The 17,966-nt window shown below is 41.6% G+C and overlaps 1 protein-coding gene across 10 annotated transcripts in view; it reads right to left on the minus strand.

Annotated features, from left to right (window-relative positions):
* Nucleotides 1-17,845, minus strand: part of PAN3 (poly(A) specific ribonuclease subunit PAN3) — a 132,582-nt gene extending 114,737 nt beyond the window's left edge. For all 10 annotated transcript variants that reach the window (XM_078444072.2, XM_078444056.2, XM_078444037.2 and 7 more), the window contains exon 1: nt 17,023-17,845. In XM_078444072.2, the coding sequence (XP_078300198.1) occupies nt 17,023-17,455 (433 nt within the window). In that variant the 5' untranslated portion in view covers nt 17,456-17,845. The remainder of the gene's footprint in view (nt 1-17,022) is intronic.
* Nucleotides 17,846-17,966: the final 121 nt, after the last annotated feature.

Genomic DNA, 17,966 nt, shown 5'->3' on the forward strand with positions numbered 1-17,966 from the left:
TCCCTTCCACCATGTTAGGATACAAGAAGGCACCCATTTATGAAGCAGGAAGTGGGTCCTAGCCAACCACCACATAAAATGTGCCAGTGCTATGATCTGGGACTTTCCAGCCCCCAGAACTGTGAGAAATAAATTTCTGTTCTTTGTTAAGATATCCAATCTGAAGTATTTTATTATACTTCAGACAGACTAACACATAGGGATTCCTTGGAAAGCAAACTGAGATAATTTTTCTGGTCTATTTTTAAGACTTATTTCTCAAAATGCCCACTATTAAAATGAAAAATGTATTCCTAGAAAAAAACATAGTATATATAAGGTTCTAGCCATCTGCAATTTCAAACATCCACCGGGCTTGGGGGTGGGGGGGGTCTCGAACTGTATCGCCTGCAGGTACAGCAGAACTACTGTATACACCCAAAGGAAACGGAATCGCTATCTTGAAGAAATGTCTGCACCCCCATGTTCACTGCAGCATTATTCCTAACAGCCAAGGCATGGAAACAACCTAGGTATCTGCTGACAGATGAATGGCTAACAAAAATGTGATACATATATACATATGCATAAAATGTGATGTATACATACATACACACATACATACACAATGGAATATCACTCGGCCATAAAAAGGGAAACCCTGCCATTTGTGACACCACAGGTGAACACTGAGGGCATTATGCTAAGTGAAATCAGTCAGAGAAAGACAAACATAGTATGTTCTCCCTTATATATGGAATCTAAAAGGGCCAACCTTGAGGCACCTGCATGGCTCAGTCAAGCGTCCAACTTTTGATTTCGGCTCAGGTCATGATCTCATGGTTCGTAAAATCAAGCCCTGCAGAGTCTGCAGAGCCCTGCAGAGTCCCAAGAGTCTGCTTGGGATTCTCTCTCCCTCCCTCCCTCCCTCTCTCTCTCTGCCCCTTCCCTGTGCATGCTCTCTCTGCTCTCTCTAAACAGAGAAATTTTAAATAAAAGGGCCAAGCTCAAAGAAACAGAGTAGTACAGTGGCTGCCAGAGACTGGGGAGTAGGAGAAATGGGGCGATGTTGGTCGAATTTCCAGCTATGACATGACTATGAGTAAGCTCTGGGGATCTAACGTACACCATGGTGACTATAATTAACAAAACTGTATTATATAATCGAAAGTTGTTAAAAGAGTAGATTTTAAAAGCTATTACCACACAAAAAGAAGTTAATTATGTGAAGAGATGAAGGTGTTGATTAACCTTATATGGTAATCATTTTGCAATATATATTTATATCACATCATCAAGTTGTACACTTTAAACTTAACAGATGTTACAAGTCAATATCTCAATAAAGCTGAGAGAAAAAAAATCCATACATATACTTCACTTTTCCTGTTTTGGAAGGAAGAGAATGGGATTTCATACTTCAAGAATAGTTAAGGAAATCACTAACCTATGATACATTATTCTATATAGATCATGAAGGTCCTAACTTTCTATTTATTTTTTTTATACAGGCATCTGAAGAATTTACTTTTTTTTAATTTTATTTTTTTTAATTTACATCCAAATTAGTTACCATATAGTGCAACAATGATTTCAGGAGTAGATTCCTTAATGCCCCTTACCCATTTAGCTCATCCCCCCTCCCACAACCCCTCCTGTAACCCTCAGTTTATTCTCCATATTTATGAGTCTCTTCTGTTTTGCCCCCTCCCTGTTTTTTTTTATATTATTTTTGTTTCCCTTCCCTATGTTCATCTGTTTTGTCTCTTAAAGTCCTCATATGAGTGAAGTCATATGATTTTTGTCTTTCTCTGACTAACTTCACTTAGCATAATACCCTCCAGTTCCATCCATGTAGTTGTAAATGGCAAGCTTTCATTCTTTTTGATTGGCGAGTAATACTCCATTTATACACACACACACACACACACACACACACCACATCTTCTTTACCCATTCATCCATCGATGGACATTTGGGCTCTTACTATTGTCAATAGTGCTGCTATAAACATGGGGGTGCATGTGCCCCTTCGAAAAAGAATACCTGTATCCCTTGGATAAATGCCTAGTAGTGCAATTGCTGGGCCGTAGGGTAGTTCTATTTTTAGCTTTTTGAGGAACCTCCATACTGTTTTCCAGAGTGGCTGTACCAGCTTGTATTCCCACCAACAATGCAAAAGAGATCCTCTTTCCCCGAATCCTCACCAACATCTGTTGTTGCCTGAGTTGTTAATATTAGCCATTCTGACAGGTGTGGTTTTGATCTGTACTTCCCTGATGATGAGTGATGTGGAGCATTTTTTCATGTGTCTGTTAGCCATCTGGATGTCTTCTTTGGAAAAGTGCCTATTCCTGTCTTTTGCCCATTTCTTCACTGGATTATTTGTCTTTTGGGTGTTGAGTTTGATAAGTTCTTTATAGATCTTGGACACTAACCCTTTATCTGATACGTCGTTTGCAAATATCTTCTCCCATTCCGTCGGTTGCCTTTCAGTTTTGCTGACTGTTTCCTTCGCTGTGCAGAAGCTTTTTGAAGGTACTAACTTTTTAAAGTTACTAAGAACACATATGCTACATACCTCATGGGATGCACAAGGAGAAAAGGCATGTGGAGTACTTTTTAAGTTTAAATTACACAAGCGTAAGACACATTAGAGACTTTAATTACCAAGACTAGATAATTAAGTATTTTTCACGCCTTCAATCCCTTATTTTTGCAGTCCACCAATACCACCTCTACAGGATAATAACTTGCAACCCAATGGAAGTAAAGGCTTACTGTTTCTGTGAAAGCTCTATTATCATCTCTATTATTACAACATATCTGTACAGAATAATAATCAATTCAACAATCACTGTGTAAATATGAACCGCCGTCTGAATGACAACTGCAGCAGGGCTGATATTTTATTTTGCAGCTAAGCAAACTGATTCAGGGAGATGAGAAAGCTTGTGCAGTCACAAAGCTAGTAAGTGACACAACAGGGATGCAATGACAACCTCTTGATTGCATGAAACTGCCTTCCAGTTTTTAAGAAAGGGAATTATAAATCAAAAAACGAAATTTCAAGCCCGCAGTTTTTTTTTTAACGTTTATTAATTTTTGAGACAGAGCGAGAGAGTGCACGAGCGGGAGACGGCCAGAAAGGGGGAGACAGAAGATCCGAAGCAGCTTCCACACAGCAAGCGAGATTCATGACCTGAGCCGAAATCAAGAGTGGGTAGCTTAACCCACTGAGCCACCCAGGTGCCCCTCAAGCAGTTTTAAAACTGCAAAGTCTTGATGTTAAGACATTCAAACTTTGAACCAAAGGATCTTACAGTACTTAAAGAATCAGAACTTCTACAACTGTCAGCAGTAACCCTGCCATGATTAACATATAAATGTGTATGATAATAAGCCACTTAAAAAAAAAACAAAAAAACCATCCTCACGGCTTAACTAAATAAATGTTCTCCTTCATCTTCAGTCTTGTCCCTTCTTGGTGAAATGGGTTTAACTTTCCAAAAAGATCACAATAAATCAATGCTACCCAAAGGGAATTCTAAAGTCAGTAAATTTGGAAAATGCTGAAAAAAACAAAAGTAAACCCATTCTTCACTGCACTTCTCATAGCATTGTGTCCACAATGTGAACTCTGACAATTCAAAATGGAGATATACTTCCCAAATGTACTTGCCTAGAGACCCTTTCTCCATGGAGCAGCTTGAGAGCCTTGAGTTCCATAGAACAGACTCTACAAAATGTGATCCCCTGACAATACTGAGCGGTTTTCCTGCGCCAAAGAAGACATCACAGACAAGATGCGGGCAATTCTTACGCTAGGTGACGAAATCCAAATTTCTTAGTCCAACATTAAAAAGCACTCAACAGGGGCGCCTGGGTGGCGCAGTCGGTTAAGCGTCCGACTTCAGCCAGGTCACGATCTCGCGGTCTGTGAGTTCGAGCCCCGCGTCGGGCTCTGGGCTGATGGCTCGGAGCCTGGAGCCTGTTTCCGATTCTGTGTCTCCCTCTCTCTCTGCCCCTCCCCCGTTCATGCTCTGTCTCTCTCTGTCCCAAAAATAAATAAAAAAAAAAAAAAAAAAAAAAAAAAAAAAAAAAGCACTCAACAATCTGTTCTCAACCCATCATTTCCAAAAGGTGCCAGGTTTGAGTCTCAGTTTTGCCACTTACTAGCCACAAAGTCTCAGGCAAAATACTTAAGAAATGTAGATTATGCCATTATTTGTAAAGTGAAAATCATACCATCTACCCTGCAAACGTCAATGAAAAATTATGAAAAACAATGAAACAGTATCTGGTAAGAATCTTGACGGTTTGTATAACTCTGTAATACAACCTACTAAAAACTGACTATACAACTTACAGTGACTGAATAAAGCACATAAATTATATTTCAATAAAGCTATTTTTTCATAAATCAGTGGACAAAAAGAGGAATTATCCAATAAATAAACTTAAAACAACTGGGTGTCCAGGGGCCCCTGGATGGCTCAATCAATTGAGCAACCAACTCTTGATTTTGGCTCAGGTCATGATCCCAGGGTTGTGGGAACAAGCCCTGGGTTGGACTCCACACTGAGTGTGGAGGAGCCTGCTTGGGACTCTCTCCCTCTCCCTCTGCCCCTTCCCCACTCATGCTCTGTCTCTCTAAAAACTTAAAAAAAAGTAAAAAATTAAGAACTGGGTATCCATCAGGGGAAAAAAAACGAATACAGATATTTCCAGAAGACCAAAGATTATAGTGTAATAAAAGTAAATATACACATACACACAATCTATAAAAAGGTCTTTACAATAATCATAACTTTATTGAACTCTCTCCTCCAGTCAAAATGGTATACTCAACTGTATTTTGAAAGCCTACACTTTACATTACGAAGTACCATCAATTCCCACACACACACACACACACACACACACACACACACGCACACACCCCTAACTCTATGTTCTTCAAGACCCAGATATATGATGAAAAGGAAAACAATCCTTGGAATTAGAGCCAGAGTTCCAATCCTACTTTTACTACTCACTAACTAGCTCTATGACCTGGAGCAAACATCCTCTAAGTGTCATTTCTTCATCCGGAAAAGAAGGCAATACAAGCTCACTCACAGGCCTGTGGTAGGGACTCAGAGGAAACAACCTAAAAGCAAAGTGCCTCATGTCCTGTCTCGAGGGATAATTATAAATGTTTTTTCCTCTTCTGTCTCTAGAATGCATTGCCCAATTATTCTAAGCTGTTAAAACCTCTACCTCTTCAGATACCATTTATACTATTTGATTATGTGTATACACACACACACACACACACACACACACACACATCTTTATACAGAATATATTTTTTTACATATATAAAATATAAACTTTGACCTTTTATCGCTATCTTCAACTATTTTTTTTTTTTTTTTTTGGGACAGAGAGAGACAGAGCATGAACGGGGGAGGGGCAGAGAGAGAGGGAGACACAGAATCGGAAAGAGGCTCCAGGCTCCGAGCTGTCAGCCCAGAGCCTGACGCGGGGCTCGAACTCACGGACCGTGAGATCGTGACCTGGCTGAAGTCGGACGCTTAACCGACTGCGCCACCCAGGCGCCCCTATCTTCAACTATTTAAACATTTAAATCCTTATATGTTTCTGTATTATCTACCCATCTAAACTACCTGTTAACTTGAGAGTTGGGACTACTTATATTTTTTTGGTATTCCCTAATCTACTAGCACATTTTTATGAACATTTACAATTAAATCCTTTTTGAAAATTGGTATTTTTAGAAGTTGATCAAAGATGCACTATAGTGTGAGCTTCACATCCAACCTTCAGAAAACACCCCATACAAATGGTATTAGAGCCTCCAATTTTCCTGATAAGGAAATTAAAACTCACAGCCACCAGGGGATGCAGGCCCAAGAAAAAGGGGCTCTTTCACCTACTCAGCAGACACTCACACCAACCTCCTGAGCAAACACAACTGCCCGTGAGATCTTCTCAGCCAGTTGCCAACTATTGCCCTTTGACTGTTTTTAAGTAGGTTCCATGCCCACGTGGGGCTTGAACTCAAGACCCTGAGATCAAGAGTTACATGCTCTACCAGGGCGCCTGGGTGGCTCAGTGGGTTAAGCGCCCGGGTTCCAAGTTCAGCTCGGTCGTGATCTCCTATCCTACTTCATGGGTTCGAGCCCCACGTCAGGCTCTGTGCTGACAGTGCAGAGCCTAGAGCTTGCTTCAGATTCTGCCTGTCTGTCTGTCTCTCTCTCTCTCTGCCCCTCCCAGCTTGGGCTCTGTCTCTTTCTCTCTCTCAAAAATAAACATTAAAAAAAAATTTAATAAAAAACTCAAAAAAAAAAGTTACATGCTCTACCAAATGAGCCAGCCAGGCACCCCACCCCCACCCCCGTCCCCTGCTTCACAGTGTATTTAATCCAAGTCTCAGTTTCCTCCCCTAAAACAGAACAATAACATCTACTTTACAGGTCTGCTGTGAGAATAATTCAGCGCACTGGCATACTTGGGTGATATTATATGCCTAATGGTTACGTCTTGTGGTTTTGTGGTTATCATTTGTATCCATATATAAACCTATTTGTAAAAGTTATCTTGCCTTTTCTGATGAAAAACTAACATGTTCTTTGTACAGAATACATTAGGGGAAAGAAACATTTCATGTAGTTTTTTAAAATTTTAATATAAATGACAAAAAGGTAGCTTGAAACATTTTAGACATGTTACAAAACCCATAGGAATTGTCTAAAAGACAAGACTCGAATCCTTGGGGCGCCTGGGTGGCTCAATCGGTTAAGCACCTGACTTTGGCTCAGGTCATGATCTCACAGTTCGTGGGTTCAAGCCCCACATCAGGTTCAGTGCTGACATCTTGGAGCCCAGAGCCTGCTTCAGATTCTGTGTCTCCTTCTCTCTGCCCCTCCCCAACTTGTGTTCTCACTCACTCTCTCTCTCAAAAATAAACAAACATTTAAAAAGTTAAAAAAAAAAAAAAAAAAAAGACTCAAGTCCAAAGCAGGTGACTGAGCAAGACGTATTGGTCTATTTGAAGGGCTGGACTTCCCTCAGAAGCTCACAAACAGAAAAAGTCCAAGGGAAATCTGAGAAAAATAGTAGTTAATAGCTATAAACGCTGTATTTCCAGTCCTCATGGTAAAGTTTCTGTGCAGAGCCATAAGAGATCAATTCCACGTTTCTGATCCTCCTCCTAACTCTGAAGTATCACTAACCAACATCGGTGATAACTAGGGAAGCAAGACCTTAGCACACAGCATCAATCATTAAGTCAAATGTAATTTTACATGCATTATCCCATTTTTTACCCACTCAACAAGCTGAACTGTGTCCTCTCAAAAGAAATGTTGACATTCTAACCTCAGTATCTCAGAATGTGATCTTAATCTCAGTACAGAATCACTAAAGATGTAATCAGTTGAGATGAAGTCACTGTTTGGGGCACCTGGGTGGTCCAGCCGGTTGAGCATCTGACTCCAGCTCAGGTACATGATCTCACGGTTCGTGAGTTCTAGATCTACATTGGACTCGCTGCTGTCAGCACAGATCGCGCTTCTGATCCTGTCTCCCCCTCTCTTTGCCCCTCTCCTGCTGGTTCTCTCTCTTTCTCCCTGTCTCTCAAAATAAATAAACTTAAAAAAATAATAATAAATATTTCTTAATATGGCTTTAAAAAAAACAAAAGAAGAGGTCACTGTTCAGGTGAGTCCTAATCCAATATGACTTTAGACTTTATAAAAGGGGAAAACTGGACATAGACACACGCAGGAAGAATGTCTTGTGAAAGTGAAAGCAGAGATCAAGGTGATGCTTCCAAGAGCCAAGGGATGCTAAAGACTACAGGCAAACCACCAGAAGCTCGGTGAGAGGCATGGAACAGATTACTTATCACAATCCTTAGAAGAAAGCAACCCAGCCAACACCTTGATCTCAGACTTCTAAGCTCCAGAACAATAAATCTGTTATTTAACCACCCGCCACCAATAAAGCCATTTAATAAAAATAAAAGATTAGATGGGCGATTATTAACCCAATAAACATAAGCTAAGGAAAAGTATCTCTAAGTTCAGAAGTTTCTAAGTAGACAAGATCAAAAAAAAAAAAAAGTAAGTTAAAAAATACCTCATAAAATAACAAATACCAATTTTTTAGAGCAAACCATTTTTAGTGCTAAGCTCTTCTAAGCTCTTCAGAGAAATGTTTATAAAGATTTTCACATATGGAGCACTGCTCATCATGCATCTTCAATTCAGGTGAAAAAAAACGTCTAGAAACATTTTTTATATTTGTTCTCAATGGAAGTAGAGAACAGTATTAAACCACAATCTATCTGAAGTAATTCCATAAAGAGCTAAGGATGCTATTTAAATAATTCCTTTTTCAGCCTTCTACCTAGACCAATCTTTCCCCCTTGAACTGTTACCCTTTTGCTTTGAAACATTCACTTCTGGTTCTGATAGATTAGACAGACAGGTACCGACAGACAGGAAATAATACCGTTGCCGTGCACGGTTTTCCACGTACAATCTCGACAGTCCTTCAGGATATGTATCATCACCACCTATTTCGGTGTCAGTGCCAGAGATGAAATTTGAAACGAGAACAATCTTGCTTCAAAGGTTCCGAAAATTACTATACTACCTTCCTCTCAGTCATTCCTACAAACTCAAACTCCCATTCACAACTACCTAGTATTAAATGTCTCCGAATACGTGTGTGACAAGTACTTTTAAGCTACAAACTCATTTATCCTTAATTCCTTTCTCTCTCTCATCCATCCCTTCAAGTGGCTGCTGTACCAAATCTCTCAAATGCGCCCCCTGTATTTCATTGCCACTTTCCCAAAATGGGTCCTTGGCATCTCTCCCTTCAACAGATCTTATCCTTTCCCTTGGCACAGCTTACAAGGGTGGCCACACAATCTATCATCTGGTACCACTCTCCATAATATAGCCTATTCTCCACATCAGCTGACTACAGACCAAAAGCATGCACAATGCTCTCTCTCAAAATCTGTGTCCAGGGGCGCCTGGGTGGCTCAGTCAGTTAAGGGTCCGACTTCAGCTCAGGTCACGATCTCGCGGTCCGTGAGTTCAAGCCCCGCGTCGGGCTCCGGGCTGATGGCTCAGAGCCTGGAGCCTGCTTCCGATTCTGTGTCTCCCTCTCTCTCTGCCCCTCCCCCGTTCATGCTCTGTCTCTCTCTGTCTCAAAAATAAATAAACGTTAAAAAAAAAAAAATCTGTGTCCGTGTCCTCCTGGGATGCCTTTCTTTTCTACCAGATATGCGTCACACATTTCAAAAAAGTTCAAATATTACCTCTTGATGAGACCCTCCACAATATCCCTGAACAGAGTTTATTATATGTTTTATACCTAGAGCGTATCATACTATGCCAACATTTATACATCTCAAAATCCCTTACTGGCCTATGCATTCACAAATGGCCAGTACCACGCATCTTTGTCTTCCCAAAACTGGTATAGCACCTGGCACAGAAGTGTTCCATAAATGTTTGACAATGAGACTCTCTAGTCAGGGCCCAGAGTATACATATACCCTCAGTCAGCTGCATAAAGTTGACCTCCAGAGACAAGTTCACATTGTTTTCAAAACTGCAAGATCTATCTGGCAAACTGGCCCTTAAGGAAATTGGCATACCTGTGCACCAAGAGAGCCACAGTAAAGCCTATGGCAAGACCAAAAAAAAAAAAAAAAAAAAAAAATTCCTAAAAGAGCAATTTTAGATAGATCAAGTGGCTTAACAAGTACTCAGTTGAGATCCTCGTGCCTCGTGTTCCACACTGGAATATGTACGGTACAGTGTTTTGAACTGAAAATTAAAGATCAACATTATTACCTAGTTTCCTGAATCAGAGAGGAACACTGCAGTGCAGCACGACTGGAAAATACCCGACTGTGAAGAGCACTACAATACTAAAGGCCTTCCAAGATACACTGGCTACAAAACTGATAATGAACAACTAATTAAACTGGGCTCTCAGGTGAAGCCACTTAATGTTTAGCACTGTCCCTTTGATTACTTACTGGAAAATGCCTTCCGAAACAGTTCTAGTTTAGGATCTGTGCCAAGATCACTGCTTTCTTCACACAATCAAAATCTGCCAATAAATAAATGTTTTCAGAAGTCTTCCACTGATGTTGTTTTCTCAGTAGAATGAACCAGAAATGTGTTTCTAAAGCCAGCTTACTCCTTGTGCAAAGTATCAGCGTAATATCATTCAAACCCATGGTTTATTGAGAACTGAGGAGTAGATTTGTTCCTTTTTTTTTCTTAATAGCAACTGTCCTCTTTTAACATACTATAAAATGTGGGGCATTAGATTTACTAACACTGCCCACTCTACCATTAAAATGTAAGCTCCACAAAGGAAAGAATCTTTTTATTTGATTACTGGTGTACCTCAAAAATCTAAAACAGCAGCTGACACAGTTGGTGCTCAGTAAATGTTTATTAATCAAATAATTAAATAAAATGAATGAATCTCCGCTTTTAGAGCTAATCATACTAAGTGGAAAGTCTGCCAAAATCTAAGTTTTTCAAAAATATTATCTGTTTACATTAAATCTTTTTACAATATATATCAGAGGACGTTGCTAAAATTTTTACTTTAAACACTGCCTGGATCATTTTTCCAAGCCCTGGGAGCAGGGAGAAAATTCCCAGTCCCATCTTTGTCAAGACTCCTCCTCCAAGACAGCTGACATTGCTGTAAAGTCTATGAACCATAAAAGGTCACTATTTTAAAGGAATTGAAAAGGCCCCATCCCATTTTGGTTTTGTTCACCTCCAATCTCATCTTTCAATCAAGTATACAGTGAGATTCAGGAATAGCAATTTTGTTAAAAGACAGAGTAAGTTTAGGAACAGATGAACAAAATCACAAAGTTAAATCTGACGGTATGTCATGTCCTTTCCAGTTTTTCCAACCCTGTCATGTTCTACCTAATTATAAATATGACAGCAGCCTAAGGTAACTGTATCAAAAATGCAGATAAACAGTGAAAGACTATTAAACGATAACACTAGTCTTTTATTAAATATACAAATGAGATTTCCCAGCGACTATTAATACTACCTCATTAAGTTGCAAAAGATGTGATTTACAAAACCATCTCTAGATAAGTGAGCCACTGGGAGAAAATCTTGCTGGGACAGATTTAATATGGATGGCTATTTCAAATATCTTATTTCAGCTAATGATGTATAAAATACAGATTTTTTTATTGACCTGTAAGTGACATGAAATATTACTTTTAGGTGTACAACATAATGATTTACTGCAAAATGATTTACCACATTAAGTTTATTCAACATTAATCACTACACAGTCGCCATTCTTTTAATGCTGAAAACTCAAGAACTACTCTCTTAGCAACTTCCAAATGTACACTACAGTATTGTTAACTATAGCCACCTTGCTATACATTACATACTCTCAAGATTTATTGATCTTTTAACCGTTAAGTTTGTACCTTTTGACCACCTTCAACCATTTCACTCACCCCCCACTACCTCTGGCAACTACTAATCAGTTCTCTGTACCTAGGAGTTCAGGGTTTGTTTTTTTCTTTGTTTGTTTGTTTGTTTGTTTGTTTTTTGGTCTCACATGTGAGATCATATGGTAGTTATCTACACAGTTTTTCTTAATGTAACAAGTTTGAACCAGATTACTGAAGATTCTATACGCTTAACATATGTACATATCATATTTTACATAAATCTATGTGTAAATGCACATAATAAATTAAGATGTAACAGCTTAGTGGCATCATTTGCAATAATAGACTACAAACAACCTAAATATCCATTAAAAAGAATACAGTATACAGCGGAATATCATGCAGCCTTTAAAAAGAACAAGGTAGATTTCTATGCGCGGATGTGGAACAAATCCCAAGACATGCAGTTCAGTGAGAAAATTCAAAGCGCATTGGGCTTCCGTGTGTCTCTACCAGTATGTGTGTCAGTATGTACTGCAGACAGGGAACTGTAAGCATGTGGATGATTGTAGAGGCAAAGAATATTTCTGAATAGATACATGATAAATTGGAAAGAGTGACTATCTTTTGGAGAGGGATCAGGGAGCTAAGGAAGTAGGGAACCTATTTTTCACTGTGTACCATTTTATGCTATTTACATTTTTAACCTGTGCATGTACTAATTTTTAGTTCCAAAAACAAGATACTGTTTCCCATTTTTTAAGCTGTAATTTTTATAATAAAAATGTAATTAAAAACGAGCTTTAGAAAAATAGGAATACAGGTGCCCGGCTGGCTCAGCCAGTGGTGCATGTGACTCTTGACCTCAGGGTCATTGAGTTCAAGCCTCATGTTCAGCATAGGGTTTACTTAAAAAAAAAGAAAAGAAAGAAAAGGAGGAAAAAAATAGGAAAAATATCTTTATTTTTAAAGAAAAAACAGACATCAAAACAGGGGAGGGGCGCCTGGGTGGCTCAGGCTAGGCTAGGCATCCAACTTAGGTCATGATCTCACGGTTCGTTGATTCAGGCCCACAACGGGCTCTATGCTGAACGCTTGTTCAGAGCCTGGAGCCTGGTTCCGATTCTGTGTCTCCTCTCTCTGCCCCTCCTCCGCTCGTGCTCTGTCTCACTTGGTCTCTCAAAAATAAATAAATGTAAAAAAAAAAAAAAAAACACAAAACAAAACAGGGGAGGGCTTTTTTATGAAGAGGATTGTTATCTACATGCCAATTAACTCAGCCAAGATAGGTGAGACCAACATGCCCCTCCCTATACTGGAGGTTAGACTGCTGACCAGTCAGTGTTTCTAAGACTTGTTGGGAGGGGAGGAGGATCTAAAGATCAAACATGAAGTAATTTGTTTTCTAGATCATGAACATTTAGAAAACACAGGAGCATTTTAGAGCTGAAAGGATTCTGAACATCACAAACCCCATCCCCCATTCTCCCATTTTACAGATAAAGAAATATATTTCCATATGGACTAAATGACTACCTTAAGATCACGAAGTGATTTTGGAAGACAGCACTAAAATCAAAATCTCTGAGCCCCAAGCCTGTCGTAATTTCCATATACTGATAAGAGACACAAATACTTGCATGTATTGGCTTCCAAACAACTATATGATAACAGTATATGAAACAAACATCTTACCATATTCCATTTATATAGTCTCAGACTAAACTACTTTATAAACAGGATATAAATTAATATGAGAAAAAAAGGTGAGAAATACTACTACAAACTTAAGTGTGTGTGTGTGTGTGTGTGTGTGTGTGTGTGTGAATTGTTTTTTCTCAAAATTCATATACTGAAGCCCTAACTCTCAATGTGAATGCACTTGGAGACAGGGCCTTTAGGAGCACAAAAGTTATTAATAACAATTAATCCCAGGCAATAAGATGAGAAGACTGGTCTACTCTGACTTTATACACTGCTGTTCCAATGGAAATTTTTCATAACTTAAAAATAAGTGAAAATCAACCCTAAAATACATACATAAAAAATAAATATTCGAGTCCGTCAATAAATGCCTCAAAATCCTAGCACAAATCTTTAATATCACTTCCGGGTTACTGTAAATGCTCACAGCTTTGGTACGCGAAGCAGATATGCCTATAAAAAAGCAAACCAAAAAAAAAAAAAAAAAAAATGCTGCTTCATAATAACGATAAATATAAATTTTCAAAGTTAAAAAAAAAAAAAAGAATGCACACAACTTGGCTGAACCTTGAGGGAACTGTGCTGGGGTGGGGGGGGGGGGGGGGGGAGGAAACGAATCCCAAAAGATTTCATGCTATATAATTCCATTTAAAACCATTCTTGAAATGACAAAATTATAGAAATGAGAGCAAATTGGTAGTTGCCAGGTTTGGGGAGGGAGGGAGGCTTACAAAAGGGCAACTTAAGGGTGACAAAACCATTCTGTGTCTTGACTGTGTTGGCAGGCACACCAACACACATGTGATAAATTCCCACAGAAATACACGTGCATGCACACACACAAGTGCAAATAAGATTAGAGAAACAGGAATATGATAAGTGGAATGTAGCAATCAATGCCGGCTGTGATACTATACTCCAGGTATGAAACATGTTACCACTGGAGGAAAATGAGCGATGAAATGAGCTCTCTGTGTATTATTTTTTACAACTGCATTTGACTCTACATTATCTCTAAATAGAACGCTAATTTAAAAACTGAAAAATCCTATAAAAGGGCAAAAATATGAAGACATTTTGCTTTATTGTGGCAATGCACTTTTATGGAAAGAAGAGGTTTACTCATTCACTGAATCTTACCTCAACTTGTGTTAACTCAGTCCTCTTCGAATATTCCTCATAAAATTTATCAAGGCTTAATATTATCTTATACATCTCACAAGCCCACAAAAAAGAGTGCATGCTATATGAGAGTCCATTCCTATAAAGTTCAAAAAAGTCCAAAAAAAGTGAAAAATGAATCTACAGTGTCAGAATGTAGTGTTAGAAACCGTAAGTTATATTTGGGAACTGGGGCAAACCATCTGGGATGGGACAAAAGCAGGACTTCTGGGGGTACTGATTATGTACTATTTCTTGATCTGAGTTCTGATTATAAGCCATTGTTTTCAACTTATAAAAATTCCAAAAACTTGTGATTTTTTTCATTTCATTTCATACATTTTCCCTGTAAATGTGTATACCTCAATGAAAACTTTTTTGACACAGACACACGATTCCATAAACCCCAAAGTATTTCTGCAGGCAGATCTACCCTATCAGAGCAGAGGAGTGTATGACCTTTCAGCTAAGGGAAACGCTGTGCAATCTTACATTTAAAGAAAAGGAAAAAATGAAAACAAAATAAAATTGTGATGCTAGATGATCAAGTCCGCAAGAAAATTTAAACTTCTGATAACAATACCTCTTAGAATATGCTGTCTAGTTTAACTGCCTCATGCACTTAACAAACCAAGCCTGTTTCCAAAAAATACGTCAAAGAATATAGGAAAAGGTAGAAAGCAGACTAAAAACTAAACATTTAAGGGTGAAGATTCAAAGCAGCCATTAAACCACCAACACGGTCCTCTTCCCTGATTCCTGAGCAACTTTACTTGCCAGTCACTGGTATGAAGCAATCTGCTCTCATCCAAAAGGAGTCACAACCCAGTACGACTCAGTTACCCAGAAGACTACAGCGGAAAAGAGGAGCCTCAGGCTTCACCGGGCAAGTTAAAGCAAGCCCTATAGAACCTAAATACATAACTCAGCTATTTAATCAAATAACTGTTAAAGGACTAAATACTAAATTGTCAAATGCCTTCTTAGCAATAACTACCTGTTCTCTCAAGAAGACCCTATATCCCAGACAATTACTTTCCTTTTATGAGGTATGGAATGAGCCTCACCTTCGAGCCATTGTCAGTATCTTCCCCCACCTCCCATCTTCACCTACTTACAATATCCTGTCCTATCTTTCATGTTCCAGATCTACTACTTCTGCATGTTAGAAAATCCTAGAAAGATAACATATTTAATCGAATAGCAGCTTTTTTGAAAATGCCTTTCTGTATGTAACAAAGGTACCATTCAGTTTGCCCCTACCACTCAAAGACTGATCAAATTACTTTGAGCCACAACTCACACAACCAGCAAAAGTTCACCTTGAAAATGCAAAGCTGCTGCTCCAAAGTGATAAATTTCCACCAGTAAAGTAACCGATTTTTACAAAACACTTTTAAGTGACAAATTAATCTTCTGAGCGTATCAATGCGGACAAACACATCTGCATTACAGCCAAGTCCATCACAGCAAGCTTTCTTTTAAAAAAAGCTCATCTCTGGGAAAACAATAATCCTCACAGTACAAACAGCTGGCGAAACATCTAGCCAAACTCATTTACAGTTAAAAAAAAAAAAAGAGAAAAGACAAAAATGTACTGATGACCAAGTTAAAATGCCTATCAAAGTATCTTCAGATCTGCAAGCTGTTTAGAATTCCCAAGGAACGGGACTCCCCCTTCCTTTGGTTTAGAAATAGTATACTCAGAAACAGAAAAATCTGACACCTGCTCTCCCCCACTTGCTTAAGAGCAACATTCTGTAAAATAGATTGCATTCACGCATCCAACTCCACTAACAACTAAAAAGTTGCAAGGCAGTAGATAATGACAAGTGAAAAAAAAGGAAAAAATACCAACAGCCCTGACAACATGCTCGAAGCCAAATGCTCAGGTGCACGCACGTGAACGCCGCACCGGACACGCTTTCCAGGCTCCCTGCTAAGAGTTCGCTTGATACAAAGTTGTAGAGGACAGGATCCCTACTCTCACCCGGCAAACTTATCTTGGCTTCAGCAAAACTATGTCGAAATGCAAGTCTTGGGAAATTCCTCCTCTCAGCTCTCGACTAAACCTAAGCACAGTACACAAGTTGCTGTCCCTTCACTCCTAATCCTTAGAAAGCATTTCCTGCTTGAAAAATCTTTCTCCCGTACGCCTTCCACAAACTTTTTCCGTTCTTTCGGCCTTACTCCAGGAAGCCTTAAGCCCGCCCATCACCTCCCGCCCCCTGCCCACACTCACACCCACTAGGGAACCTCAACACTCGGCAGACACCGCTCCACACGGGCACGCAAAACACATGTGCCTGCAAACCCAGCCCCTTTCCACACCCCCCGGAAACGACACCCCCTTTCTCACACACCGCACGCCACAGCCCATCCCCCTTCCTCCCAGCCCCCACTCGCAGCACCCCCGTCAACCCACCCACGTTCCGGGGAACCCAGCCTCCCCTCACTCCCCAGCTCGCCGAAGGCGGTGGGGAAGGGAAGCAGGAAGAAGGAAGGAGGGCTCAGGCCCGGCCTAGGCCTTTCAGACCAACTAGGGAAGGTGAAGGGGGGTGGGGTGGGGGGGGGACGACCCGCGGGCAAAGCTCGTCGCAAGGCCTCATCCGGGCCCCCTCCGGCCCCAGGCCTTCCCTCCGCCGCCGCGCCAAGGCCCGGGCCGCCCTCCCAGCCCGGACCACACTCACTTGCCAGCCGCGGTCCATCGAGGACGCCGCCGCCGCTGCCTCCTCCGCCGGCGGCGGCTCCGGCCCCCGGGCCTCCCAGGTCCGGCTTCTTGGGCCCCGGGGGCGGCCCAGCTCCCCCGCCCGGGACTGCTCCGGGCGGAAAGGCGGCCACCGGCGCGCCCGCCAGAGCCAGGGGGACGCTGTTGCTATGGAGGCCGAGGCCCGGGGCAGCTCCGGCGGCTGGGTCCTCATGCAGGAACTGACACTCCTCCCCGTAGAAGCAAGTCTTATCCTTAGCGTAGTAGCGGCAGTACTTCAGCTTGACTCCCGCCGCCGCCCCGCCGGGGACACCCCCGACCCCCGGCGGGGCCACCACCGCCACTGCCGCCGCCAGCGAGGAGGAGGAAGGGGAGGCGGCGGCCGAGGGGGGCGGGAGGCCGCCGCCACTGTTCATGGCAACGCCGCAGCCTCGTCTTCCGCTGCCGCCCGAGGAGCCGCCGCCGCCGCCGCCACCATAGACCGGGGAGGGAAGGAAGACGCTGCCGGTGCCGGATAAAAGCCTGGGCGGGTGGGTCTGTCCCGCTGCGGGAGCCGGAGCCGCCCGGGGAGAGGGGGGGAGGGGAGAGGGGAGGGAGGAGGGGGTAGGAAGGAGGGGAGGGGAGGGGGAGAGTTGGGATTCTCTCTCACTCACTCTCTCGTTCTCTTTTCTTAAAGGGGCCGCGCGGGACGACGGGGTGGGCGCGCGGGCCCAGACGGGGCCTTCGAGGGAGCGGGCTTGGGAAGGGGGAGCGGCGGCGGCGAACGGGCTGGGAGGGTGGAGGGGCCAGTTTATTTTTAAATTCTGCCTCCACTCGCTCTCTCGCGCTCTGGTTCCTCCGAGTTGTTTATTCCATTTTCCTCTTCCTGAGAGGGCCGTCGCCGCTGCGCAGGCGCGCCGAGGCGCGAAGGTTTGTGGGTAGCGGGAG

This window comes from Panthera onca, chromosome A1, assembly GCF_046562875.1.
Source record: "Panthera onca isolate mPanOnc1 chromosome A1, mPanOnc1 haplotype 2, whole genome shotgun sequence".
NCBI classification, from domain to species: domain Eukaryota; kingdom Metazoa; phylum Chordata; class Mammalia; order Carnivora; family Felidae; genus Panthera; species Panthera onca.